The sequence below is a fragment of the Acanthopagrus latus genome, chromosome 3 (genome assembly GCF_904848185.1).
Source record: "Acanthopagrus latus isolate v.2019 chromosome 3, fAcaLat1.1, whole genome shotgun sequence".
NCBI lineage: Eukaryota > Metazoa > Chordata > Actinopteri > Spariformes > Sparidae > Acanthopagrus > Acanthopagrus latus.
Window position 1 is genome coordinate 1541365 of NC_051041.1, and position 26502 is coordinate 1567866.

The window sequence follows — 26502 nt, forward strand, 5'->3', positions numbered from 1 at the left end:
AACAACAACAACACTCGTATTCACAACAATGTAAACACAGTGAATGGTTTCATATCAGCGTTACTCTGGTGAAAGAAATTAAAGCGCAACACAGTCTGATTGTGGACGCATGTTTAGAGATCTGATGCAAATGATCACGACTCCAATTCATATTCATCGTCAGGTGGCGACCTCTGGTGGTCGTAGTAGTTATGACGGGAGCAAAGGAGGAAGTCGGGTGACAAAGTCTGCAGATAGAGGAAGTCGTGGTTGATAGTCGGGTTGAACTACGGCTGTCAAGTTTTCTTAAATCAAACACATTTGAAATAACACACAATTTGTTCAAACTGTTTAGAGCGCCTCTGCTGGATCACACGTCAGTCTACATGAAATATAGTTTATTACGAAACAGGTGAATTCAGCCCATGTTTGAACAAATGTTTGGATTTCAATTTCAATTCAAAACAAACCAACGAGGCTGCTGCTCGTGTTCTGTGTGATGCCAAAAATCAACACTGACACAAAAATGTATTTCGATGTTTATTTGTTCATGTTAACAGTGTTAAATGTAACTTTTTGTTCTGTTTTCCATCAACTTTTTGAAGTCGATCAAAATAAATATAATAATTGAATCCTCAATATTTTCATTTTTAACAACGACTGATGACAACGAGGTAAAGAAATGACCTTTTGTCCTGATCAGATCACCACAAGTTTTAATCTTTATTTTGGGGTTTAAGTCACCAAACTGTTATGTGATATTTAATTAATTTGACTGACTGATTCTATACCTGTCCAGGTTTTATGTCTCAGTCCTTAATCATTCATTCATTTAGAGGTCTGGTCTTGTTAGCCCAAAATCACCTGCCAGGTGAGATGCCAAGATGGCAAGAAGACTTGACAACAAGGACTTTAGTTTAGTATCGTTACAGGAATCTCATATTTAACTATAATAATAATAATAATAATAATAATAATAATAATAATAATGATGGCAGGATTTTGTTCCTGGGACATTAAATGCCACCCACACTGTTTAAACATGCTGCTATTTAAAACACTTGTAGACAAAACTACCATTTAGATTCAGGGGTTGAAAATGTCAAGAAACACCAGCGTGTGATCCGTGTTTGAACTGTGAGCAGCATGTTCACATTAACACGGTCGATTCAGCTGATTCTGATTCTGGGCTTTGCTCGAGGGAACTACAGCAGCACGATGAAGTCCTGAAGAAGACCAGCAGTTAACGGTGACCTGCGTTGGTTCTATCTTTAATTTCTGACTCATTTCAACTTCTCATGCAGCTCCCTGAGGGAAAACACTGTCCTCGAACACACACGGCAACTTCTTCAACTCCGTCCATGCATAAAAATATCTTCTTTTTAAATCATTTTTCACACATAAACATGTCAGCACTTCTTCTTGCTTTAGTTTCTGAGCTTTGTTGGCAGCAGTGATGCATTCGTTCACTCTCTCTCTCTATATAGATTTTTCCTGCTGGCTCAGGGATTCAAACCAGCAGCTCTCTGACCACAGCACATTCACATTTAATCAGTTGTGGAGTCGTACTCTGAGATCCTGCTGCTCTAATGTACTCTGATGAAACTGATCGGGTTACCTGATCGATTGGGGAACTGCAGCATCAGCTTTCATCCCAACTTTTGATCCCCCTCGATTTTATTTTAGTCCTCACAACAACTTCCTCCCCACAAAAGGCAGAAAGGGACAGTTTTGTAAGTAGAGTAACATCTTCAGCGCCTGCGTCTGAAACAGATTCTTTCATTAGAGATGAATGAGCCTCCGTCGGGGAGTATCACATTCAGCTCGGTCGGTGTGATGGTGGCCTGGGTGGCAGCAGGGTTTTGTTCGGACTGAAGGGGCCGTGTGAGTAAAGTCGGCACTGATGGCTCTTTTACTTACAGCTGTAGGAGTCGAGGTAACGCAGACGGTGAAACACCAGGACGCGTGTTTGTACATACAGTCGGGTTGAGGCGGATTCAGCCACCTCTTGCGTCCTGAAGAGTTTCATGGAGCGACAGATTCTCATGCTGCCGTCTTCTGTGACCAGCAGTGCAATCTGAAAAATGTTTGGGCAGAAGATTGTTTGAGGTTTTGGCGTTTTACATTTGGTCATGTGCTGCAGTTGTTCCGCACCGACCGTCAGCGATGACTAAACGTGTTCGTCGTGCTGATGTCGCCTCAGCTGACAGAGGAAACTTGGATACAGTCGCAGCCCGACGTCCTGAAGACTGAAGGAAGAAGTCAGGTTCAGAGTTCTGTGGGTTGACTTACAACAATCATCCACTCTCGTCAGGATCTCTCCGGCACAGACAGAACTCGACGTCGATTCTTAACCCTACAACGCTCTGATTGGCTGGCTGGTTTTGGCACCAGGCTGGTAATAATGACTCAGGGTTTCCTGGAGCGTTCTGGTTGAGATGTCTCGTTTTAAATAAAAGCTGTCTCAAGCTGATGGCTGAAGATCGAGTGCGTCACAGCAGCTTGACGAGGTCGTTCCATTACGAAGGCTGCGACCTTCGTTTCCCACGTTATGATGGATCCAACCGCATCCCAGGAGTCATTGCTCCTTGGTGACGGTTAGATTTGGACACACGGAGCGAGATAGCTGAATACATATATTGATGTAAGATCAGAGTTTCAAGTCAGTTGAAAAAGCTACGATACAACCATCAACAAAAACAAGAGACCCAAAACACTTTGTGGCGTTTCTGTTAACACTCAGGTCTTCACGGGCACGTCAGTACGAAGAGACGGATACAAAATGTGGAACAAGACTATTAAAGGAGCACTGAGGTTCTAATCAGAGGAGAAATATCTTCATTGACTCATTTTATCCACCCAAACAAACTAAATAAACAAACTGACCTTAAACAACAACACATTTCATACTGTTTTACCTTGTTTGCATGTGGCGGACCCTGCCACCTGTCTAGCTTCAGACTGTTCTGGGACGTTATTTTCCTCTGAGAGCAGCTTGATCAAGATAAATACTTCTTCTTTCAAACCATAACGTAATAACAACACTGATAATGACAGCTGGTCAACAGGTGAAACACAGACAAACTATACTTGTTGTTCCTGTTTGGTCAAAAAATGAAAAATCTTGTGGTTTCTCAGATTTCCCTTTAAAATGTACATTTTTGTTTTGGTGGTACCTTCTGGCTCATCCTGTGGACCTGACACATCGCACGGTGTAACACATACATGAGAATAAAACCTCTGTTAGTTGGAAAGAGAATTAAAGTTTCTATTTCCACCCCGAGCTGATTGAATTAGCCTCATCCTGCCGTCCTGCTGCTCTCCACATTCCAAAGGAATCGTAAGAATCTGGAGCTCTCAGCCTCCATCGCTCTCTCTCACACACACACACACACACACACACACACTCAGTATAAATAGGAAATAGTTTCTTGGCAGCGGCGCTCTGAGACACAGAAAAGCTCTGTTTCAAACCCGGGGAAGGTTTCTATTTAGGCAGCATTTCTAAGAATCACAACGTAGCGATCGTCTCTGTCAGGTAGGAAACATGGGAGGAAGGAAGCATGCAGTGGTTTCATAGGCGGAGAAGGAAATCCCACAATGCACTGCAGCAGCATTGCTAAATAACAACAGCCCTGAAACGTCTCCCAACATTACGAGACAGCAGGTGCGATGTGTCGGGTTTGAGGAAGTTTTCCAGAAACGAACGTGAACGGGGAACTCCGGAGAGAAAAGTCCACGTGTCACCACGCCCACATCAGTGATGTCACAACAGGACGGAGGCCAGCAAGTGTACAGAAATGACAGAATAAAGATGATTTTGGACCACGACAGTCTGCTTTCTCACTTCCATGGAGAGATCTGGGTCTTTAATGTGTCTTATTTCTGTTTCCTAACATCACAAAACCTCTTTGACTCGACGCCACAAGACAAAAACAAAAAAACAGCCAGAGTAACACGATGTCTGAGCAGCTTGTACCACATGTATCACATGATGAACAGTTTCTGGGTTAAGATGTAAAATCATTTCCCTGTTTTTAATCTTTCCTCCCTGCAGGTCTGAGGAGAATTCAGGTAAATGAAACACATCTGTTCACCCGTCTCGCTCCTTGTCGTAGGAAGAGCAGCTGCTCCCGATGTTTTCTTACATCGAGTATCATATAATTTCATCTAACACGATTAGCTGAGTAATGATATGTAATTATAATGTTACTGCACTGATAACTTCCACATCAGAAGCCAGAAAAATAAATACATAAAAAACTGGAGGTTTGTGTCCAGATTGTGCTCTGCAGTAAATAAGGTGCATGCAGGTGATTTATTATCGTCCCTTTTCTCGCGGTTGATTTCTGATTCCCAGCAGAAGAAAACTTCAACCGAGTCAAATGAAAAATCACAGCAGAATGATGAATGTGTCCCTCAGGTTAGTTTGTTTATTACACTGGATGTGGATGAATTCTTTATCAGGTAATAAAAGACACAAATATTTCATGGCTAATTCCTGAGGAGGGATTATGAAGGTGTGTTTCTGTGAGGGTCATATAATTATCAGATGTATTCTGGGGTCAGACGCAGGAAGTCTGAGGACATCTTGGTGCTCGGTGTGACGAGCGATACTCATTTATTTATTTATAGATCAGCTGCTTGATTTAATAACATTAAACCCGATGGAATGAAAAGAAGCTATAACCTCATTACGGCTCATATTTATACGTCTTGTTAGGTGGTGACATCTAATTATTATAGGAGCAAAGGAGGAAGTCAGGTGAAGAGGTGGGTGGGAGGTGGTCGTGGAAAATCAAAGAAAATCAGTTCTTACTTCCTGACGCAGTTACGTCACGTATGTTATGTAACTGAAGTTACGCACCTGATGTAAACTGAATAATATCAGTAACTTAGTTATTTTAGGTCAAACCATGATGTTCCTGAACCTGACCAAGTATCATCTTGTTTAAACCTGTCAAAGTATTTTCTCTCGTAAACCTAACCGAGTATTTTCTTGTTTGAATCTGATCAAGTATTTTCTTTTCTAAAAGAAAATAATTGATTAGGTTTACAAAATAGAAAATGTTTGGTCAGGTTTACGAGAGAAAATACTTTGACAAAACCAAGTATTTTCTTGCTTGAACCTGTCAAAGTATTTTCTGTCGTAAAAACCTGACCAAGTGTGTTGGGTTTTTTTGCCTAAACCTAACTGAGTATTTTCTTGTTTAAACCTGAAATATTTTCTTCTTCTGAATCTGATCGAGTGTTTTCTTGCCAATCGTTGGTGTGGCAGGTTCAGAACGTGTCGCTGGTACGTTATAACCTGCTCTCCTCTGAACGGTGATACGTTGTTTTGTGACTTACTGGTATTGAATCTATTATCAGCTGTTTGTGTATGACGACGTGTTTCTGCTGCTGAAGCTAGCAGGTATATCTAAATTATCTCTATAACGTTGTGAACACAAGCGACAGATTTGTCTGGTCTCTCTCACACGTACTGCCCAGCCGAATCTGAATTAGTGGAAGTGTTTTTTGTTCTTCTTGCCACACTGTTAACCTGTTCATTAGTGGCAGCAGCTGAGTTTTCCACTTTGTCTCAGCGGCGTGTGGCAGCTCAGCGGAGGAGCTGCTGTCAAACACAAACAGAGACAAAAAGTAGAAAATGGGCAGATTCAGAGAAACGGCCTCTCGCCTGGAAAGTGGCTGTTTCCAACTGTGGACCAGCTGGCAAAATACTGGAAATAGTGGAAAAAAGAAAAAAAAACGTGAGCGAGAATCACAATCCTCTGCCTCAAAAGCACACATCTGAAGTTCTCTTGAGCAAGGCAGCGCCGTCTCCCAGCGGAGTTTCTGATGAGACGAGCCTGTGGTGTTAGCGGGCGGCCCCCAGGTGTGAACACGAGGAAACATATGAATATCAATGAGGACGCTGATGAAAAAGGGGGAACCGTGCTCAGTAAGACTTTTCTGGATAAATGAGGGTTTGGAACAAGGTTCAAATTAACGATCCAGACATGAGGGGAGGGGGTTCTTTAACAAATCACAGTTCAGGCGCGGGGGGGCTAATCTAAGGCATTTTTTTGTCTGATGAGCCCATCAGTGCTGCTGGTCACTCATGTGTTGAGTAATTGAGAAACACACACTGCAGAATTTAATGAGAAAATAAGCATTCTTCTTCTCCCTTCATGAATAAAAATGACTTCTTGAAGATTTAAAGGGGGAAAAAAAAAAAAAAATCTAAATAATATAAGCAGCGATAACAAACACGGCATCTGTTTTTGAAGTGTTTCACTCCAAATATGAGACACATTAAAAAAAAAAATAAAAAAACAAGTGACACCTACTTTCACGAGATGATTGATGGCAAAAAAAACAGACAAACTCTGGTTCCGTTTTCTTTTTTTTTTTTTTTTTTTTAAAGGACATTCAGTAAATTATGTCAAAATGACAAAATGACACAGTTTCCCAGAGAGAGAGGCCTGAATATATTTTAGGAAAGAAATTCAGGTGATAATTTTCCTCCTCCACAGTATTTTAAAAGTCTCTTTAGTGTCGGTGTGGCTGAGCACCGTTACAACAATGAACCCTTTAAATACAAACTGTCCCGTCGCTGCCGCTCTGCGACCGCTCGTCCTCCAATCAATCACCAGCAGAACCGACGCCATCACAGAAAATCAATCAGAAACAACCCTGATGGTCCATTCGTTTTCAATTTTTAGAGCAAAAATGGAAAATGGGGTCTGATTCTGTTCTTTTCTTTCTTATAAATGGTACAAAACAGAATCATTTGTGCTGTTGTTCAGACAAAAGAAACACTGGAGACGTCACATCAGCTCACAGATTAAAGCGAGTCAGTTATAAACAGCAACAAGAAGAAGAAAAACCTTAATTATGTTAATTGTATAGAAGAATTACATACATCATGTTTTTCACTAGTTTCTGAAATTAAAAATAAAACAGTTTATCGACCATTAAAGAAACTAATCAGCAGAATAACTGTTCATTACGATGATCATAAGCTGAGGAAGTCCAGTTGTTCTGTAAGTCACATTTTATTTATTTTACACATTTATAAATAATAAAACTGGAGGCGCTTCAGAAGTACACTCGTTAACAGAAACATAACTCTGCATTGTTTTGATAGATACTGAGATCATTTTGTCTTTGTTGTTGTTCAGATAAACAACAATATGAAATATAATCTCACGTTAGCCGACTGAATGTTATTTTCGTGCCGCTCTGTAAAATACCTGCAGATATGGAAACACCAGCAGACTGTAAACAGTCGTGACAAACGTCTTATTTTGAGGAAATTACTCTTCGTGTATTTTTGGTTTGGAGCATTAGGAGCTGATTGTTTGGACAGATAACGTCAGCTAACGTAACTTCAGCTCAGCAGCCAAAGTTCGAGTTCATTCTTGTATAATTATGTTTATATGAACGTGTCGTTAAGATGCACAGTGAACTTAAATCTCATCACGTGATCATCTGACGGGTTTCGTCTTAATTAGCAGCCAGTCAGAGGCGAGTGGCAGCTCGTTACGTCCGTCCGTCCGTCCGTCTGATGTCGGATCAGATCTGATACCTTCAGCTGTCACACTTTAATTAACTGCAGTTTCAACATTATTAACAAAAGACTTTACTAATAAATAGCGACACGTTTAATGTAATCACAGCTGAACTGTTTATTTGGTTGCCAGATAATTAATTAGACTTTTTCTTTTGATAATCAATCCCTCCACTATTTGCTGCTTTTCTTTATCTTTCCTGAGATTAAACTGCATTTGAAATTCCCACAGTGGAATATTTTCACTGCCTCAAATTACACATTGATTAATCTGAATAATCAATGATGGAAAACACTTTTTTACAGCTGCAGTCCTGCTACATGTTGTGATTGTTATATGCTTTAAATATATAATCGATAACGTGTGTCTTTAATCTCAACACGCCGCAGCCACTGTTCATTTATCTGTTTGCCACATTCAAATGAAATCCAAATTAAAATCCCTTCAAATTTCACCTCAATGAGAAAAAAAACACTAATTAAAATATCCGTCGGTGAGAAAACGGCTGAAACAACACAACATATTTTCACTGATTATCTCAAAAACTCAAACTAAGAGTTGAATTGATTTTATTTCCTATTTGATTTGAAACAAATATAATTTCTTCCGTCAGTTCATGTGTTATCAGTCAGTGGATGTTCAGTTCTCACCGTGTTGCTGACTGATAATCTGAACATTTAATATTCTGGTTGTGTCTGTGCCGGTCCGGTGAAGCTGTGGGCGGGTCAGAACTACACATCGATGTTAAGCTGATTGGCCCAGAGGGGAAACTACATTTACAGCTCCAACAAAAAAACAAAAAAAAATAAAACAAGGCGACATATTTGTCAGTGATTGGTCCAGACAGCCGCTTCATCACGGAGGACGCCATGTTTACCGCCGGGCTGTTTATCAGTGGCGGCTCCCTGCGGCGCCGGATGAAGACGAGCTTTCTATACGGCAGACGACAGCAGTCAAGTCTCACTGTTTTATTTGCATGTTACATTAATATTAATTACTCCACAGAGCGCTCAGCTGACAAGCAACCCGGCTTGTTTTATCTCATCTGCAAAAATATCTCATTAGCATTTCTCCTGTATTTTATTTTATTTTTGTGTCATTGTATTTATTTTATCACATTTTCGGGGAGCGTGTCATCAGGATGCACAGTGAACTTAAATCGTCTCTTCGGGTTCGAGCAGGTTTTTTTGAAGTCGACACCGATATTTCTGGACTGGATCTGCTGTTTTGTGCCAATATTCAATATCCTAAAAATTGTTCCTCCTTCTGCCAAAACATTTCAGACAATTACAAGTACTCAGTGTTTCCCCCTGGTTATTCTTGGCGGTGTGGAGAAAGTCACACTCATTAATATTTCTGTTTTTACACACACACACACACACACACACACACACACACACGTATCCCAGAATAAAATCACCCAGATCAATACTTCAGTTATTCAGATATTCCGGAAAACGTTTCTCCTCCACACAAACGCGATCAAACTGATTAATGATACGGGAGCAGACGATTACGTACGATACTGACTGATGTCTGATTTAATAACCGGTGCAGATACTCTGATCACTCCACGACTCGATCGGCAGGTTCCTCAATTTATACGGAAATAAAATGTGAAAAAAAAACAAAACAAAAGAGGGAAATAAATCAACACATTTTCAGTCTCCAAACTGCTTCTTTTGTCCCAAACACACTCTCTTCATTTTCTATCATACGTGACAAAGAAAAGCTGTAAATCCTCAAATCCAGGAGGCTGGAACAGGCAAATGCTTCAGTTATTAGTCTTTAAATATCGAGTGATTGATCAGTTAATCGAGCTGTGGTGAGTCTCAGGATTGGAAACTGTTGGCTGCCCGTCTCTCCCACACAGGTGTCTGACAGTCCAGCTCCGCTCAGTCCGCCAGGCTGCAGGCGAATAAAACAAAAGCAGCATTTCAAAGATGTTTTCTGGTATGAAAACGGGCTTCTGGAGGATTGTTTCCAGATGTACGTAGAGCTTCATATTTACATATCAAAACTCAGATCTTTAGGGCCGGCTGATAAATCATATTCCCTGAGCTCCAGCCTTCTGAATCACACAGCAGATCTCAGATTGTTTCAGTAATTTTAAATAAGTCATTGATGACGGTTTTCCTCAACCACAACAGTTAACGGGTCGGAAAAATACAGACAGGAAAACAGCTGTAATAACACAAAACGGTCTGAATGAGACGGAAACAGATCAACACGACGCAGCGAGAGAATTCACAGAAATCCTCAACGATAATGTTTCTTCTGAGCGGCGTTCAGGGACTTTAAGGCAACAGGAGGCTGATTTTAAAAGTCTCATTCAGCCTCGTCAGGAAACAGTTTCATCCTCATCACCAGAAGTGAAACAGGTTACACTTTATAAAGACAGACTGTATGCTGACGATGACTCGGTGTCTCAGGGTCTGAGGATGTGATGGGTCCATTTTCAGGTTCCACCCGAGTAGAAAAGAACCACAGAACCTTTGTTACCCAGAGGAGCTGCTGTTGTGCAGGTACGTCACTCGCTCAACAGGATGTAAATGCAACAAGTGTGCGGTTCTGTTACTGTGGACTAGACGGACTCGTGACGAGGACCCGACTGAAACGTGGATATTTCCTGCAGCAAATTTAATATTTGTGTCGGGTTGTTGACAAAACAAGGACGTCATCTTGAATAATTAACTAACAAATAATCCATTAATTCAGAAAATAATCAAGAGATTAATCAACAATGAAAATAATATTAAGTTGCATCCGTTTAATAACGAAACATCAGCTCAGCAGCCAAAGTTTGATTTTATATGAATATATTTATTATAATATGAATGAATATGTTTATATGTCATTATGATGAACAGCTGACTTCACTCACATCATCATCTGAAGGTTGTTATCACAATCAGAAGCATGTGGCAGCTTGTTCTCTTCTGTAAGCTAACGTGAGCTAACGTTACGTTAGCTCAGCAGCTGACGTGAGACTGAGAACAGTTAGCAGACACATTTACACGATAGATGAGATCTGATACTTCACTCAACAGCATTTATTATTATTATTATTATTAATGTTAAATATTCTGTATAATCACTTTGCTTATGTTGGTATAAGCTGCCGTATCGGTTCAGCTCTACGTCGACTGTGGCTTCAACATCCACTGTTATAATCTGTTACGTGTCCACAAGTTTTCAGTTAAGAAGAATAAAACATTTAAAACACCGAAGTTCAGAAGAAGATCTGCACGTTTAGGAAATCCTCCTCTCAGCAGGAACAAATACTGAGCAGATTATCACTTTTACACAATGAAACCCGACGTAAAACAGCGATCTCATGGTGTGTAACGAACGTCTGCACGGCTGAAAACACAGAACCGTTGCTGAGTTCTGATCCAACATCAAAATAAGAGCTGCTGCTTTACGTCCGGGGGAGTTAAATCTGGCTGGAGGAGGATCCCTGGTGTTCATGTTCACGCTAACTTCGCCCCCGAACCCTCCGAGTCGACGTGGAAGGTGGGTTTGGTCCAACACCAGCAGAGCAGATCCAATACAGCCAGTGTGTGTGTGTGTGTGTGTGTGCTTCTCTACTGGAGCTCTTCATGGGGAAACTCGACACACAAACACACACACACACACACACACACAGTGTTTCTGACCAGCCCATGCTCTCCAGTGACTCACCACACACACGAAATCACCGGCACTCCACTCGCTCACGCACAACCTGGCACGCTCGTACTCTCCTTCCCAAACACACACCCACACACACACACACACACACACAAACACACACACAGCCTCTCACTATTTCATAAAGCACCAACAGCACTGGAAATACTTGTGTATATGTGTGTGTGTGTGTGTGTGTGTGTGTCTGTGTGTGTGTGAATAAAAGCAGAAAGGAGTGGAAAAAGAGGTCTGAATATGTGTGTGTGTGTGTGGCAAGATGCAGCTGTCATGCATGCTTTCTGCATGTGTGAAATAAATAGCAGTTTGACAGAGCAACAAAGAGAGTGTGTGTGTGTGTGTGTGCGTGTGCATGTGTGTGTGTGTTTGTTCCGGCTCATATAGTTGTCATAAAGCCTCGTGACTGAATGCCACTGAGGGCGACACAAACGCAGAATGGGGTCCGTTTCAATCGCCACAAATAATAAAAAAATAAATAAAAAAGAAACATGCATCGAGCGGCAATCATCTGAGATAAAAACCAACGATGTGAACAGTCTAAACGGTGAAATAAAAGCTCTGTGTGTGTGTGTGTGTGTGTGTGTGTGTGTGTGTGTGTGTGTTGGGGTGACAGGTCAGGTGGCAAACAGCAAATCACAGCTGCACTTCGGAGGAACCGGCAAGAAAAATGTGTGTGAGTGCGTGTCAAAGAAATAGCAGCGTGTCAGAGCGGGAAGAGGAAAAAGCAAGAGCGTGTGTGTGTGTGTGTGTGTGTGTGTGTGTGTGTGTGACAAATAAATAGCAGCCAGCGAGCGAGAGAGCGAGCGAGAGAGCGCGCTGTGATTCGGAGACTGGCAGCATGACTGACTGATCCCTGCATCCATATCATAGGATTAAAAAGCCTGACACGGCGGCGATACAATGGAGGCAAAATATGAGACAAAAAAAGTCGGTCAATGGAAAAGGAAATGTGATTATGAACCAGAACAGGCGAGGGGGGGTGGGGTTGGAGGGGGGAGATAATATTAAAAAATCTGACACACTTTCAAACAAAAAATAAATAAAATAAAGAGGTGTATACGCAGCAGCAGCAGCAGCAGCAGCAGGGAGGAGGTGAACGTTAACGCTGTCACCGGGCAGTATAGAGGAGGAGAGGAAGAGGAAGAGGAGGAGCTGCTGCCAAATATGAGCCTCTCCAGTGTTTTCCAAGAGCCAAGACACACTTCAGTCACACTGTCAGGGATGTGGTGGAGGGTAGAACCTGCCCAAATTCAGTTTACACACCTGTTCCTCTGAGCCCGACTCAAATCTCCCCTCTGCACGTCCTTCACACTCAAACTGTGCCGGAAGACGAGAAGCCAAAAAAACAACCACCAAAACAAAAAAAAAAAAAAGAAGTTTCTGGTGATAATCAGAGAAGTTCAGAGGTCACCTGGATTCATCTGGTACCACACACACACACACACACACACACACACACCGCTGCATACGTCCTGAACCAGGGTTTTCGTGAGGCGCACCTAATTATTCATGATTTTATGTAACAAGATTTGGGAGGAAAATTAGGTCGGAGAACATCCTGAGAAGGAACCAGATGAACTTTGGCGGCGAAGGAAAAAAAAAAAAAAGTTTGAACCGTAAGAAAACAAACACACGTTACGTACAACACACGCGTCCTCGTGTGGCACATAAACCAGGCCGTCCTCACCAGGACACACGGTTTAAAGGAGCATTATGTAGTTTTAAGGGAACAAACGCTCTTTGTTTTCACGGCTGGAGACACAAACTGACCTGAAACATGATTTCACACTGCGTGGCGGACCCTGCCACCCCTGAGAACAGCTTGTTCATTCACTTATTAATGAAAAAAAAACAAAAGTTCTGAGTGTTCCAGAACCACAGTGTCCCTTTAACAGAACCACCAGCAGGCAGTATGTGTTCAAATCAGCCCAACTTCCATAAGAACCAGTTAAAACTAGTTTAATATTACAGCCCACACACTCAGGTTCGTTATAAACCAGTTTAAAACCGAACTGTCTCTCATATAAAACAGTTTGAACCAGTCCAGAACCAGTCTGCCATTAACTGGCACCGAGTCAACGTCTGCTCACCGAACAGGCAGCCCGCCCGACGACGGTTCGTCTGTACAACAACATTAAAAACCAGTTCAACAAACACGGTCCAACAAACTTACTGGACTCATTTGTCTCCTTAAAACCCAGTTAAAGCTGTCGGAACCGACCGCAGCGGTCCGTTTCACGTCAAACTGTTTGACGGCAGTTGGTGCGGAGACTCCGAATCTCCACAAAAAAACCCGCCAGAAAAGCGGCTGTAAACGTGACGGACAGCCGGTCCAAACACACGGAGCGGTTAGGAAACGGTTCCGAATGTTCGCCGCCGGTTCCGTGTGTGTGGAGAGCCGTCAGAAGCGGGTCTCCGCCGGCAGCCTGTTTCTGTGCAGCCCGCTGACGGCGGCTTCACCTCAGATGACCCGAGCAGCCAGACTGGCTGTCTGCTAGCTAGCCCCGTTTGAACCTAACGTACAGCGGGCAACAACAACACAAGAACCGACACCGAGACCCGAACTGTCAGCCTGCTCCGCCGGCACCGTGTCACCAAACAAACACCCCCCTCCTCCTCCCCGGGGTTCGGTTCTCCACACGGCTCGGGCGGAGTGGCGCTGACTCGGACGGGCGCGGAGCGGAGCGGGAGCCCAAAACAAACGTTTCCCGACATGAAAGCACAACATCCAGATCCGAGCAGCCACGTTTCTGCTGCTGGCTGCGGGGAAAGGCTAACGCTAAAGCACTTAGCTTCACCCGGGGCTGCCCAGCGTTCACAGGGGGGCTAACTGGCTAACAGGCTAGCTCCGCTGGCTAATAAATGTATTATGTGCACTTTCACCGGGGGTGGAGGGGGGACGGAGAAAGTTGGCTACCCAAAAAAAAACCCAACGCGGACCGGATGACATTCACTTGTCTGACAACTATCCGCGAATATCAGCCGAGAGGAGCAGCGACGCACGGCAACTAAAGTTCCCTGACAACCAGGTGTCTCCCTGCCTCAGTTCCAGCCGGGCTGCCGTGGAGGTTCTGCCGGGTGATAGCAAGGTGATCCCCCCTCTGAGAGCCCGTGATGGAGGGGACGGTCGCTAGCAGCAGCGGCGGCGGCGGCGGCGGCAGCAGCAGCCTGGGCAGAGACAGACAGCCAGGCAGGCGGCTAGTCTGGCTGCAACCAAGCCGCTTTAATAACTTCACTTTTGCGGTCACTTTGGTTCAAAATTTCTCCCCGGGAGTTAAATAAATAAGAAGTTTCCCGTGTGTCCTACCTGTGTGCGGGCTCCGGGCGCAGCGTGCGACAGCCTGGAAGTTGAATTATTCCCAGATATCCAGAGTGGCGGTGCGGTGCGGGGCGCATATAGCTAGCGCTGGGTACAGTAAAGATTGTAGCATAGCTAACCTAAAGACAACAGTAGAGAGGAGGAAAAAAAAAAAAAAAAAAAAAAAAAAGGCAGCAGCCTCCTCGTTGCTCATAGGGGGGATCGACGACAAAAACCACATGATCTTTTACGTCAGCATATATTTGCATAGGATGCCAAATTTATGTTTCGCGTCCAGGTGACGTGAAAATGTACAGAAAAGTTGGATTGTGAAGCAGCAGGACGCTGCTGCTGCTGCCGCTGCGGGGCTGGTGCGGGGCTGCTGCTGCTGCTGCGGGGCTGGAGGAGGTGGTGGAGGAGGAGGAGGAGGTGCGGGGCATGTTGCAGCCACGCACTGTGTCCCCCCCGCAACACACTCCTGCAAAAACCACCCGCACCCCGCACAGCACCGCAACACGCACATATCGGGTCCATGCGGGGCAACATGTGAGTTTATTATCACTTTATGACACTTTTTATCCTGACGTGAACTTTTAGTTTCACTATCATGTAAAGTCTGCTACTTCTTGATTTATTTTATTTTCTAACATTATCTGAGTATGATTTATAAATAAAACAATGTTTTTTTAAAAAATAAAAATAAATTCATAAATAAAAATATAAATTGCTCGTTTGTTAAATCTCATTTTAATGTAAATAAAACATGTTGTGATGATTTTTTGAAAAATGCAAATGATGATTTTTTTTTATTTTTGATATTGTTTTTTTTTTCTTTGAACACCTGTTTGATCCACAGCTGACCTCACAAACACCATCTCACACACACACACACACACACACACACACACACACACACGGTGTGTGTGTGTGTGTGTGTGTGTGTGTGTGTGTGTGTGTGTGTGTAAGTTAAGTTTTCTGGCAGGTTGTTGTCTGCATTTAATCACCCTCATGTATTTTTGATCAATCAGCCTGTTGTAGCCGATCAGATGCAACAAACGTGCAGAACCGGTCCATGAAAACACGACCGACAGCGACACCTACAGGACGGGCCCAGAGCTGCACGGCACGTCTGTGTGTCCGCCTGCTGGGTCCAAAGGATGCAGGTTCCGGTTCTGGACGGTCAAGCTGATCCACCTGCAACATCTGGGCTGATCACCATCATTTTTACACCTTCATCAGGTCAATTAAAGGTGTTATTTTAACATTATTGATCAGGTTGTGGCGATTTAAAGAACATTTAGTGGGAATTTGAATAATTAATTATCTTTAAAGGTAAATAAACATGTTTTGTATTATACAAGGTCAGAGGTCACGTGTGAATCAGCTCCTGAATCCCTGCTGATGATTTTTACTGTTTTATTGGTCTAATTAGTGAATTATTATGATTTTTTTAAAGCTTGAAGTTTGATTAATTAAGCGATTGATGGATCTGATGTTAGAATCTGACTCCTACATCTCCAGGACAGAAAGACGACTCTCTCCTCCACACAACAACATCGTTATGCTTTTATTTTATTAATTATTAGTTATTTTCCAATTTTTTGGCGAGGTAATCTGTGCCAGTTAATTATGTATTTTCTATATTTCATTGGATGTTTAATTGAACCTTGAGCTGACAGCTGTCCAGGTGGTTTTTTACATCATCAGATTATCTCGAGTTAAAGAATTTGCAACTAGAAGAGGTTCTGGACCGGGTTTACTCTCAGTGAAGCTCGTTAAAATTCGGCGTGCGAGCCAGATTCTCGGTTGAACCGGAGGCCTTCGACCGTCTGCCAGTCAGGAGTTTATTCAAAGTCAAATCCACTCAGGAAACAGCTCGTTAGGTGAACCTCGTCTCTTATAGCGTCACTGGTGCACGTATGGACGGGCCGGTGAGAATAACACAGGGCCATCTGAACAGAACAGAACCAGCGCTGTGCCATCTCTGCAGACGAGTTTGTCTGCAACTGGAAGCTCTCGCCAGCGTCTCCAGAATACAAAATCAGGTAATGTTGCCAGGCAAGAGTGCCAGCTCTAGCCAATAAGCAGAGTTTTGGCCAACATTGCTTAGCAACAAAAGTTAAAAACCGAACCACTCAAGGCTTAAAATAGTCTTTAAAATAGTAATCAACAGCCGACAGTGTCACAAAAGTCTGCAGATAAAAAGCGTCGGAGGCGAGAACTGGCCTCCTGGAAAACAAAGAGAGAGAAAAGGAAAGTTTGTCTGATGATTGTTGAAGAATTGGACTCGGCAGGAGACTGAATCTATTTTTTACCGTTAACGGATGTTTGGACAACGAGCTCCTGTGTGTAAAACATTTGATTATTTAGAAGAGGACCCGAATCATTTAGGATTTGTCAGAAACAGCATTTCACACAGTTAATAAAGTTCCTGCTCACTCAACTGCACACTAAAACGAGCGATTTTTTAAGGGGGTCTGGTGACTTTCTACAAGCAATGTCCGATATTGTTTACTGTCGACTGTACTTGCAAAATAAGATGTTTCCTACTCGTCTAAACGCTCATTAATTCTGCACTCTGAATATCGGGTGACCAGCTGTGATTGGATCTCACTTCTCCACTCTGTATGCAAGCCAACATGATGTCTTCACACAAAGAAAGAAAGAACTTCATATTTAACATTTGCTGAATTTACTAGAAGGTCTAAATAATGAACAAGTAGTCAGAGAAAGCGTTTCACACAGTCAATAAAGTTTCTTCAAACTCAACAACTCACTAAAATGATTAATTTTTTAAGGGAGTCTGGGGATTTTCTCCACAGGCAACAAATAGGTAGCCTTGACTGGTTACCACTGACTGTACCTGCCTCATAAGACGTTTTCTACCTGTCAAAGAAAGAAAGAACTTCATGTTGAATATTTGCAGAATTTACTTTAAGGTCCAAATAATGAAGAATTTATCAGTGACAGCGTTTCACAAAGTTTATAAAGATCTCCTAACTCAACAACTCACTAAACTGAGCAATTCTTAAAGGGAGTCTGGTGACTTTCTCCACAGCTAACAAAGAAGCAGCCTATTGGTTACTGTTGACTATATTTATAGCTATAGAGGAAGAACTTCATGTTGAATATTTGCAGAGTTTACTTAACGGCCCAAATAATGAAGAATTTATCAGAGACAGCGTTTCACCAAGGCCTGTAATTTCTTTTAACTCCACAACTCTGAAAATTAAACAATTCTTAAAGGGAGTCTGGTGACTTTCTCCACAGGTAACAAAGAAGCAGTCTGTATCGGTTACCGTTGACTGTATTCATAAAACTTGACATGTCTACTGTCAATAAAATATCTTTCCTCATGCCAAACAGCTGCTAAACGTTGTCAGAGACGACACCAGACAAACTACAAGGAAACAAACAACTTCCTGTTTTGCATTTACTGCTGAGTCTGGTGATATTTTGGTATCTTCTTCAACGGTCGGATCGGCTGAAGGAGAAAAACATTTGCTGCTCGTCTCGGCAGGTTAAGACAGCACAAACATGTCGTCTACATCAGAGGGAACAAATGGGAATCAAACCTCTATCACCCTGTTTTGATGTTCTGCAGAGAACGTCTGAGGATCTTAGAAGATCACACCTGTAGATCTGTCCACCGTCAGACCACGTTGATGGTGTCGGGTGTTATAACAGACCAGAAACGCAGCCTGTACTCTGTTTTGTGTCTCTTTTCAGACATTCGCTCAAACCAGAAATGTTTTGTGTCTGAAACGTATTAAAATATTGACCTCTCACACAGCGAAGGGAGAAAATTGTGACCCAGAACTTCGAAACAACAAACTTGTGTGAATCAAAAACCGCAGGAATCTTTTATTGTTTATATTCACGTGCGCTCATTAATCAGGTGGTGATTGAATGTAGCAGCCTCACAACAAAGCAGGGAAAATGAGCGACACACCCTGGGAGATAATTTGCATATCATCGTGGTTCAGAGAAAAAAATCATGCATGTAAAAAAAAAAAAAAAAGAAAAGAGAGAGATGTAATAAAAAGGGACATCAGAATCACAAAGAGGCTTTTAGCAGGTTTTCAGACTCACAGCGGTCATCAGAGTTATAATAAAACAGTTGCAAACTTTCAAATTGCATGTTCGAAAGTAAAAAAAACAGCACAACAGACTGCACTCGTGTGGTGTTCTTCTTTTGTCTCGTGACAGGAGTGTTTGCAGCCGCTGGCCTCCTTCCTGCGATTAATCAAATGGAGCCGCCTGAAAAGGAAAAAAAATAAAAGTCATTATTTGGAGTCACAGTTCAGCACGCTGTGTCGGGCCGACGGTGCCGAGGGGCTGTGGGAGGCTCTCCTGATGTTTTCAGAGGTTTGTGAAGCTGTTTCTGTGACAACACGGGGGTTTGATGAGGTGACAGTTTGGGTTTTCGTATCATTTGGTTCATACGTTGTAAAGACGGCGTTTACAATAAAATCATGACGGATATGTGACCGAGCGACAGAAAACTGTGTGTGTGATATCGGCTGTTAGGAGGGTTTGTTTGTGAAGTTTCACTGTGTTATAATTCACTTTGTGGTTCGACCTCAAGAAACTAACAGACCACATGATTGGTCACTGAGTCAGATTAAGTGATTATAGAGACATGACAGATCGTACACAGTGTTCCAGACCAATCATCTGGATTGGAAGAAGGTGCTGGAGATGGACTTTCTGCCAGCAAGCCTCCCAGTAGTCGGGTGACGTAGTGTTAAGTACGCTGTAAGGTAAATAATATAAGAACAGCAGAAGCTCTAGTTCCTACAGAAGCTACAGGAGGCTAAACACTGGGTCAAGACTCTGGTCAGGCTCGACTACCAGAACATCACTGGTACCATCTACAGAGCATCAGTGACATCAGTGATGTGAGGTGTTTCTACAGAGACCCACCCTGCTGCTGTTGACATGAGATACAGAAGTATCTGCTGCCGAACCACCAGATGACAGCACCTTCACTCCTCGTTTAAAAAAATACATACATACCTTGTTCCTTGTAAAAAGAGCAATAAAGTCTGAGGAGGAAGGAATGTTGAACATTAGGAAGGTCCAGAAGAGTCGCACTATCAAATCATTTCATTTCCATTCAGGTTCGCTCGGTGCTAAAACCGGAAGTTAGCCGGCTCATTCAGCAGAAGTCTCCGGAGGGATCCTCTGAAACACCCAGGAAGTCGAGCTGTTTTGGCTTCTAGGGCAACTGAGCAGCTTTCACAGGGACGATCAGGGATGCTTCCAGAGCTGCATGAAGGTTTTGATCCATGGTGTGAAGGTGCAGCACCAGTGGAGGGAAGGTTTTGTGCTTTATATTTGAAAGTCAGGCTGCAGGGGTTCGAGTCCCACAAGAAGCAAGTAGTCAGTGCAGGAGCTTCACCTGGAGACGGAGTCAAGGTTTTACTTTAAACTCAGTTCTCACTATTTTCAGCTTCTCAAAATTCTTATTTCAAGTTTTCAGAGTCAGTTCGGTTCAGGAAAAGATTTGGGTTAAAATAATAGGTTAAAGTTTTGGTTTCACATGAACAGCGACCTCCTGGGTGAAAGGTTTTCTGGCAGGAAGCCCTGAAGGCAAAAACATGGCTTCCTAAAAACTAAAGATAAATCAACTGGGACTTTTCCTCCGTTTCACACTTCCACCTCACGTGTCCACCAACATGATTCCTCCTTCACTTCACCATGTTTACACCTGAGGAGCTCCTGTTGGTCGGCGTCAGAGAGCATGTGCTCGAATTTGTCAAAAACAGTTCTGACATGCTCGTGTTTCTGTCGGCCGGTCCGAAGGTCGAAGACAGAACCTGCTCAGAGTCGCCACACTCGCCTCTGTTTGTCTTCAGACACCATGAATAATACAAATGAGACCAACAGTTCACATCCTCTGCATTCATTCATTCACATTCGGACATGAGGCTGATCTGTGTGATGTTTCTGGAGTGGAGGCCTCGTCTCAGACCCTCAGTGAACTGTTATACATATACATGGAGGTTATGAGCTCTGGCTGGGAGCCTTCAGGGCGGCGCTGCTGCTCACATCCTCTTTGCTGACTTTGTGTCTCGGCCAGAAAGTCAAAACCTTTTTTTTTTTTCGAGGGATCAGAGACAAAAACTGCTGAGAGTCTTGGTTTTACAAAACAGCGAACACGACCTTCGCTGCAGCTCCAGACAAAGTCACCAGCAGTCAGCAAACGACTTGCACATGACTCCCGTTTAGGACAGCATTACTTTCTGTTTCTCTCCATAATAGATAACAACGTACAGTGTATCATGTTTCCTTGTTAAAACTCTGTTGTAATAAGTAAATTAAAAAAGGGTGGCGACAGATTGGAGCTTGTCAGAGGTCTGCTCGGCTCCTTTTAACAAGAACACAGCCAGAATAAAATAGTTTACATTTCTGCAAATCATCTAAACGTTCAAATGTGTGAATTAAAATACATGTTTGGGTCACTGAAAGACCAGATGGGAAATGTCTGGAGGTCACTTTAAAAACATCAGATTCTGTCACCACAGACACAGCTGGAGGAGGCCCGACTGCAGGGAGAAATACCCGGTTCTGTCACCACAAACAGCCAGAGACGACCCGACTTCTGGAGAAAAATACCCACAAACACTAAAGGAAATGGCCCGACATCCCTTATATAATATCTGGTTCTATCACCACAAACTCAGCTGGAAAATGTCCGGTTGTCACCTTGGAATCAGCTGGTTTTGTTAACTACAAACTCGGCTGGAAACGTCCCCAGGTCTCCCTGAAAACACCAGGTTCTGTTGCCACAAACACCAGAGACAATCCGACTTCTGGTGAAAAATTCTCACAAACACGACAGGAAATATCCCAAGGTCTCCTTCAACACACTCAGATTCAGCCTCCACAAACTGGATGTAGTTGTGCCGAGGTCTCCTTAAAAAACATCCAGTTCTAGTTGATAAAAACACGACAGGAAATGACCCGACCGCCCTTCAGAAATATCTGGTTCTATCGCCACAATCGCGACTACAACACGACGAACTCGGATGTATCTGACATTTCTCCCTGGCTCCTGGACTCCAACATGTTAATGGTGACAGAAACAGGTATTAACAACCAAAACTTTCTCTTTATATGCAAAAACCTTAAGCTACTGGCAGCTTCAGATATTTTAATATAATAATTTTTCAATCATTTTCCATTTTCAAGGTGATCAAACTCTCAAATCATCATTCTGTAACAAAGAGAACATTAAAAAATGTCATTAAATTGACAGCTTTTCTTTCTTCTTCTTATTTTTCTTGGAGGTCTCAGTTGAGTCTTCTTCTTCTTCGTTGGTGCTCATTAGCGAGTCACCTGCTTCACTCCGGTGCTCCTCCGCGATCGTTTATTCATTACGAGGAGGACGAGAGCGACGTGCTGTCTGGACACATCTACATTCAAATGAACTGAGGATTCATTATTAATACGACCGCGCGCACACACACACACACACACACACACACACACACACTCGACCTTCCCTTTGCTGCAGTGAGTGTCAATAATTACAAACATCAGCGCCTCTGCACGGCATCTGTGTCAGAGTGTGTGTGTGTGTGTGTGTGAGAGTGTGTGTGTGTGTGTGTGTGTGTGTGTGTGTGTGTGTGTGTGAGCGGGGGTTTATCAGATTTTGCAGGGTTGATCGTCCCGACTTGTTTACACTCAACCTTTCTTGTGAGCTGACGATGCAGAGCGAGGGGGGAGCTCTGTGCTCGGCTGCCTCGTCTCTGTTTCTGTGTTTACTCAGATCGGGAGGAGAAGCGAAGCTGCTTCACCTGCTCTGCATAATAACATCCACCGCAAAACCCGCCGGCTCATTTACACACAGACCAGAGTTTGTAAAAGCTACAGTATCGGAACACGGAGGCGAGGCTGAAATCTAACCACTCTCCGTCGTCTCTGGAGGAAAATCTTCTTCATTTCGTCCCTCAGTTCTGATTTTACTCACCGACACAGCGACATCGTCAGCGTAGTGTTGAAACGACTACAGTTTGTTTATATAATGATATTTACTGATGAATCTGCAGCTTCCCTTCAGCTGTACAGAGCTTCACAGAGTAGCATCATGTTGACAACATGTGGAAGAAGAGAAACAAGTGTACTGATCTCATATGTGTAAAGCAGATGGATGATGAAGGAAAATCTTTGTTTCCGACAAACATTTCTGGAGCTTTACAGTAAAACCAAACACCTGAAGTAGCCAGAAAAACAGAAAAAGAAAAGATAAAATGGTTCCGTACAGCTCGTCCAAGACTTCAGAAGCTCCCAGATTTAACTGAAAAGATGTTATTTACATGTTTTTAGCTGCTGGGAGATAAAAACAGATCGATTTGGGATCTCAGAGCTTCCAGAGACGTCAAACAACAACCGACAAACATCATGTGATCGCAGCTCGTCTGAGGTCACAGTTTCTGAATCAAACAGATAGAAAATCTGGCTTTCTACATCAAAAAAGGAAAGAAACAAATGGAACCAGGAAAAATCAACAACCAGACAAAAGAACCAGAAGATAATAAAATCTGACAACTCACCAAGATGTGTCTGGGTTTCAGGCGAGCGTCAAAATCCAACGAAGGCTGTCCGAAACGTCCAGTAGATTTAGTCAAATATTCACACAGTATTCTGCACATAAATGTTGAGGAAATTGTGATAAAATAGCTTTAATCTGTCAGAAACAACAGAAACGACATAATTTGAGTATAAATCTGCATATATGGCCGTCATACTACCTACAGCAGACGAGTTTGTTTCAAAGACAGGAAACTTTTTTTAAGACCCTGAGCCTGAAATGATGCAAGTTTCTGTCAACTTTCTCTTTGAGCAGGTTGTTTGTCCACTGAAGCACAAAGAAAATAAAGATCTGTGATGAGTTCTGACTCTGTTTGAGGTGCAAGGATGAAATCTGAACTTGGACCATGAGACACTTCATGACTGGGGCAGTTACAGGATTATTTTTGCTTTAATAAATACATAATTCAGTGTTTAAACTCCTGTAGATTCATGACAGAAGCATGTAAAGATCCTCCAGACACACTGTGAACTGTCAGGAGAGCTGACACACACACACACACACACACACACACACACACACACAGCTGATCTGAGCTGTAAGCAGAGATGTTTTCACTCTCCACTCACATTATAAAACATCACGCTGTGGTAAAACACAATAAAAGTCTCTCTTCTGAAGCATCAAACCTCGAGTTCTCATGGTGACGGTCGGCCGTATTGTTTTGCGTCGGCGTGACGTGACTCAGCGCGGCTTCGGTCACACGGACTTTATTTCATGGTAAATCTGATCGAGTGTAATTCGATTTGCCAGATTTGGACTCAAATGTGAACCGCATGTGTCAGATTAAAAGAAGATTTCTCTCTTCAGGTTATAAATATCACACACAGCATCCGATTCAAGCGTTGGTTGTGTTAATTCAGGAACTATAGATGTGCAGGAAGCCGCCTCTGTGGCAGCGAGGCTCACAGCTGGAGGCGCTTTCATGTGGTTTCTTCTGCGTTCACGTGAAGTTCAGTTGTGGTCGGCTGAGATTCAGTTCGACTGTCAGCTGAACGACAGATCGCTGGTTATCACTGAGACAATTATAATTAAAAACTGATCACTGGGTCATTCAGAGTGACGATCACTGACCTCTGACCTGCTGATCGACGCCTTGTTCAACCTGTCAGGAGCTTCTACGTCCGTCCTGTGACCTGCAACAGCCAACGAGTGACAGGAGAGGAGACACACTTTCTCCTGAGCCAATCACACACCAGTCTCCAGATGATTGACACGTCCTGTAACCAATAACATTTTAAATCTGTGAGTATTTATTTCAAATGACTTTTTAAAGCCCTGAAACTTTGGATATTATGCAAGTTTATGTCATTCAGTGATATTTATCTGCACACAGGCGGTTCTGTCTGTATCTAAGATGCAGTTTTAGTGTAAATAATCAAATAAAGAACTTTAATGAGTTTGATGCTCCTGTTACTCTCAGGAAGGAGTTTGAGGTCATAACGCCGCATTTTTCCACCGTTTACCTTATTATCTCAGACAGGCAGGTTTTCAAGGTAAATCTGAGGAGTTCAAATAAAAAACTTACCTTAGTTGCTGCTGTTTTTCTGTGAAGCTCCAGGAAGGATTCATGGACGATGAAACTTCAGCTGGCTCTCATGTTTTTGGTGAACTTTTCCTTTAATCCATCGCAATTAATGCAACATATTGCTGTACAAATCAACCTAAATATGTAGAAAATCTTAAAATTCTTTTGAGAAAATAAACAGAAAGACTGTTTTCATCATGTTTGACTGACACATGTAGTTCACTACCTTCACCACATGGGGGCAGCATTGACCCGGTGTAGAAGCGGCGCTGTGAGCTTCGACAGCAGCTGAGCGAATCAGAAACATGTGAAACTTCTGACCCGGTCGGCTCCTGACTGAACGTCTGTTAAACTCTCTGAAAACAGAAAACAGAAGAAAAAGAAGCTTCTGTTCGTCTCGTCTCAGTTTGTTCTGTGATTCCAATAAAACTCATCAGATCCAAACAAAGAGAAGCGACGTCTTCATCCCACGTTGTAATTTAACTGTAGAGGTAATTATAATCAACCTCATCAGAACCGAAGAGCTCTGATTACTGTATTTAACCACTCTGAGCTCTTGTGTTGATGACAGGATATCAACACGAGAGCGTCCTCCGACAAAACCAGAGCTTCAACAGCTGCGACGCCTTTAAAGGTGCAGTCGCGTTCTACAGGTTTCATCCCGGACGGATCACAGGAAGCAGCGGTTCTGGACGACAAAGGTTCTGGATGACAAAGGTTCTGTCCCCCCGACTGGATAATTTATATCACCCGTTAACAATAAAAGCAGAACATAGGCATGAAAATGGATCCAGATTGATTCTTCCTCGACAGCATCGGTACATAAATCATTTTCATAGAACTTTGTGTGAGTCTCTAAATGTGCGACCGACCCAAATGATGTCACAGCAACAATCTATTGCACAACTTTTGTGTTACTTCACAATGTTTCTGCGAACACATCGGTGTCTTCGGCCTCCTGCTGGTCCAGTTGGAGTCGCTGTGAGGAAACACAAAAGTAGTACTAAAGAAAAACATTCTCACCGTGACCCTCGCAGGCCTCCGTACTTCTCAAACCTTAAAATACCACATTAATATTCTAACTTTTGTTGGTGACTTGCAGCAAAATTTATAATTAAGACAAACAATAGAAAACTGACGGTGTGTAACACAACAGGATGGGAGCTCATTGAGAGGCCTTTTTTTCTGTTTTTTTTATTAAAGAAAACATAATTCTTTGTCAGATTACTTTGATTGAAGCTGGTGTTTGAAGTGTTCTTTGTGTTTTCAAAGTAACAAATCTGTATTTTATGCTTTATGCTTCACAGGAGACAACAAACAGAACAATGTTTACCTTAAAGAAAAACCTGAGAAAAGACGTGAGATGGAACAATACGATGTTTCTGTCTGAGAGAGATGAGAGAAGGTGACGTGTGCTGGTGTCTGTTTGGTTTCGGGTCTGAACAGAACCTCTGTGAGTCCTGCTGATCAGAGAAAACGAACATCACACAGAAGAACAAGAAGAAGGAGAAGAAGAAGAAGAAGCAGCTGCGGGGAGTTTATTTCACCCGAGGGGAAAATTAAACTGAGGAGGATTCTTCCACAGCGTCCTCAGCGGACCAGTGATTTAATAATCATTTATTTAACTTCGTCTTCCTCGAATTACATTTTCTCCCTCCTTCATCTGCTTTTAACTTAATTTACTTCCAGTTTCCTCTCAAGTAGTCAATGATTTTACTTTCCTACATTGAGCTGAAGTATTAAACAAACTCGTCAATTTAAACAAAACTTTCACCAGAATCCAGCTTCACTGGTGGAGAGATTCGATAGTGAAAACAGACTCTGGTAAAAGCAGAAGTACTGACTGACAGCTTCT

General features: G+C 42.7%; 2 protein-coding genes and 1 long non-coding RNA gene across 15 annotated transcripts in view; 1 reads left to right on the forward strand and 2 right to left on the reverse strand.

Moving 5' to 3' along the window:
• Positions 1-14674, reverse strand: part of LOC119016675 (zinc fingers and homeoboxes protein 2-like) — a 112358-nt gene extending 97684 nt beyond the window's left edge. Inside the window, exon 1 of one of the 2 annotated variants that reach the window (XR_005074229.1) lies at positions 14530-14674. The gene's annotated coding sequence lies outside the window, so the exon portion shown is untranslated. The remainder of the gene's footprint in view (positions 1-14529) is intronic. The other variant, XM_037092786.1, reaches the window with a different exon arrangement.
• LOC119016673 (collagen alpha-1(XIV) chain) overlaps positions 8901-26502 on the reverse strand; it is a 181318-nt gene continuing 163716 nt past the window's right edge. Inside the window, exons 52-58 of one of the 12 annotated variants that reach the window (XR_005074221.1) lie at positions 25981-26107; positions 24874-25003; positions 24648-24737; positions 24194-24339; positions 23082-23172; positions 19540-19924; positions 18385-18780 (exon numbers count right to left, since the gene is read on the reverse strand). Coding sequence is in view for 4 of the 12 variants with exons in the window: in XM_037092770.1 (XP_036948665.1) it covers positions 25530-25626; positions 25981-26107 (224 nt within the window). In the remaining 8 variants the exon portion in view is untranslated. Of the gene's footprint in view, positions 9441-18384; positions 18781-19539; positions 19925-23081; positions 23173-23490; positions 24111-24193; positions 24340-24647; positions 24784-24873; positions 25004-25094; positions 25627-25980; positions 26108-26502 lie in introns of those variants that run through there. The other 11 variants (XR_005074226.1, XR_005074225.1, XR_005074222.1 and 8 more) reach the window with 11 other exon arrangements.
• On the forward strand, positions 14720-15787 carry LOC119016680. The gene is made up of 2 exons (XR_005074231.1): positions 14720-15066; positions 15549-15787. It is a non-coding gene; the product is annotated as an uncharacterized LOC119016680 (long non-coding RNA).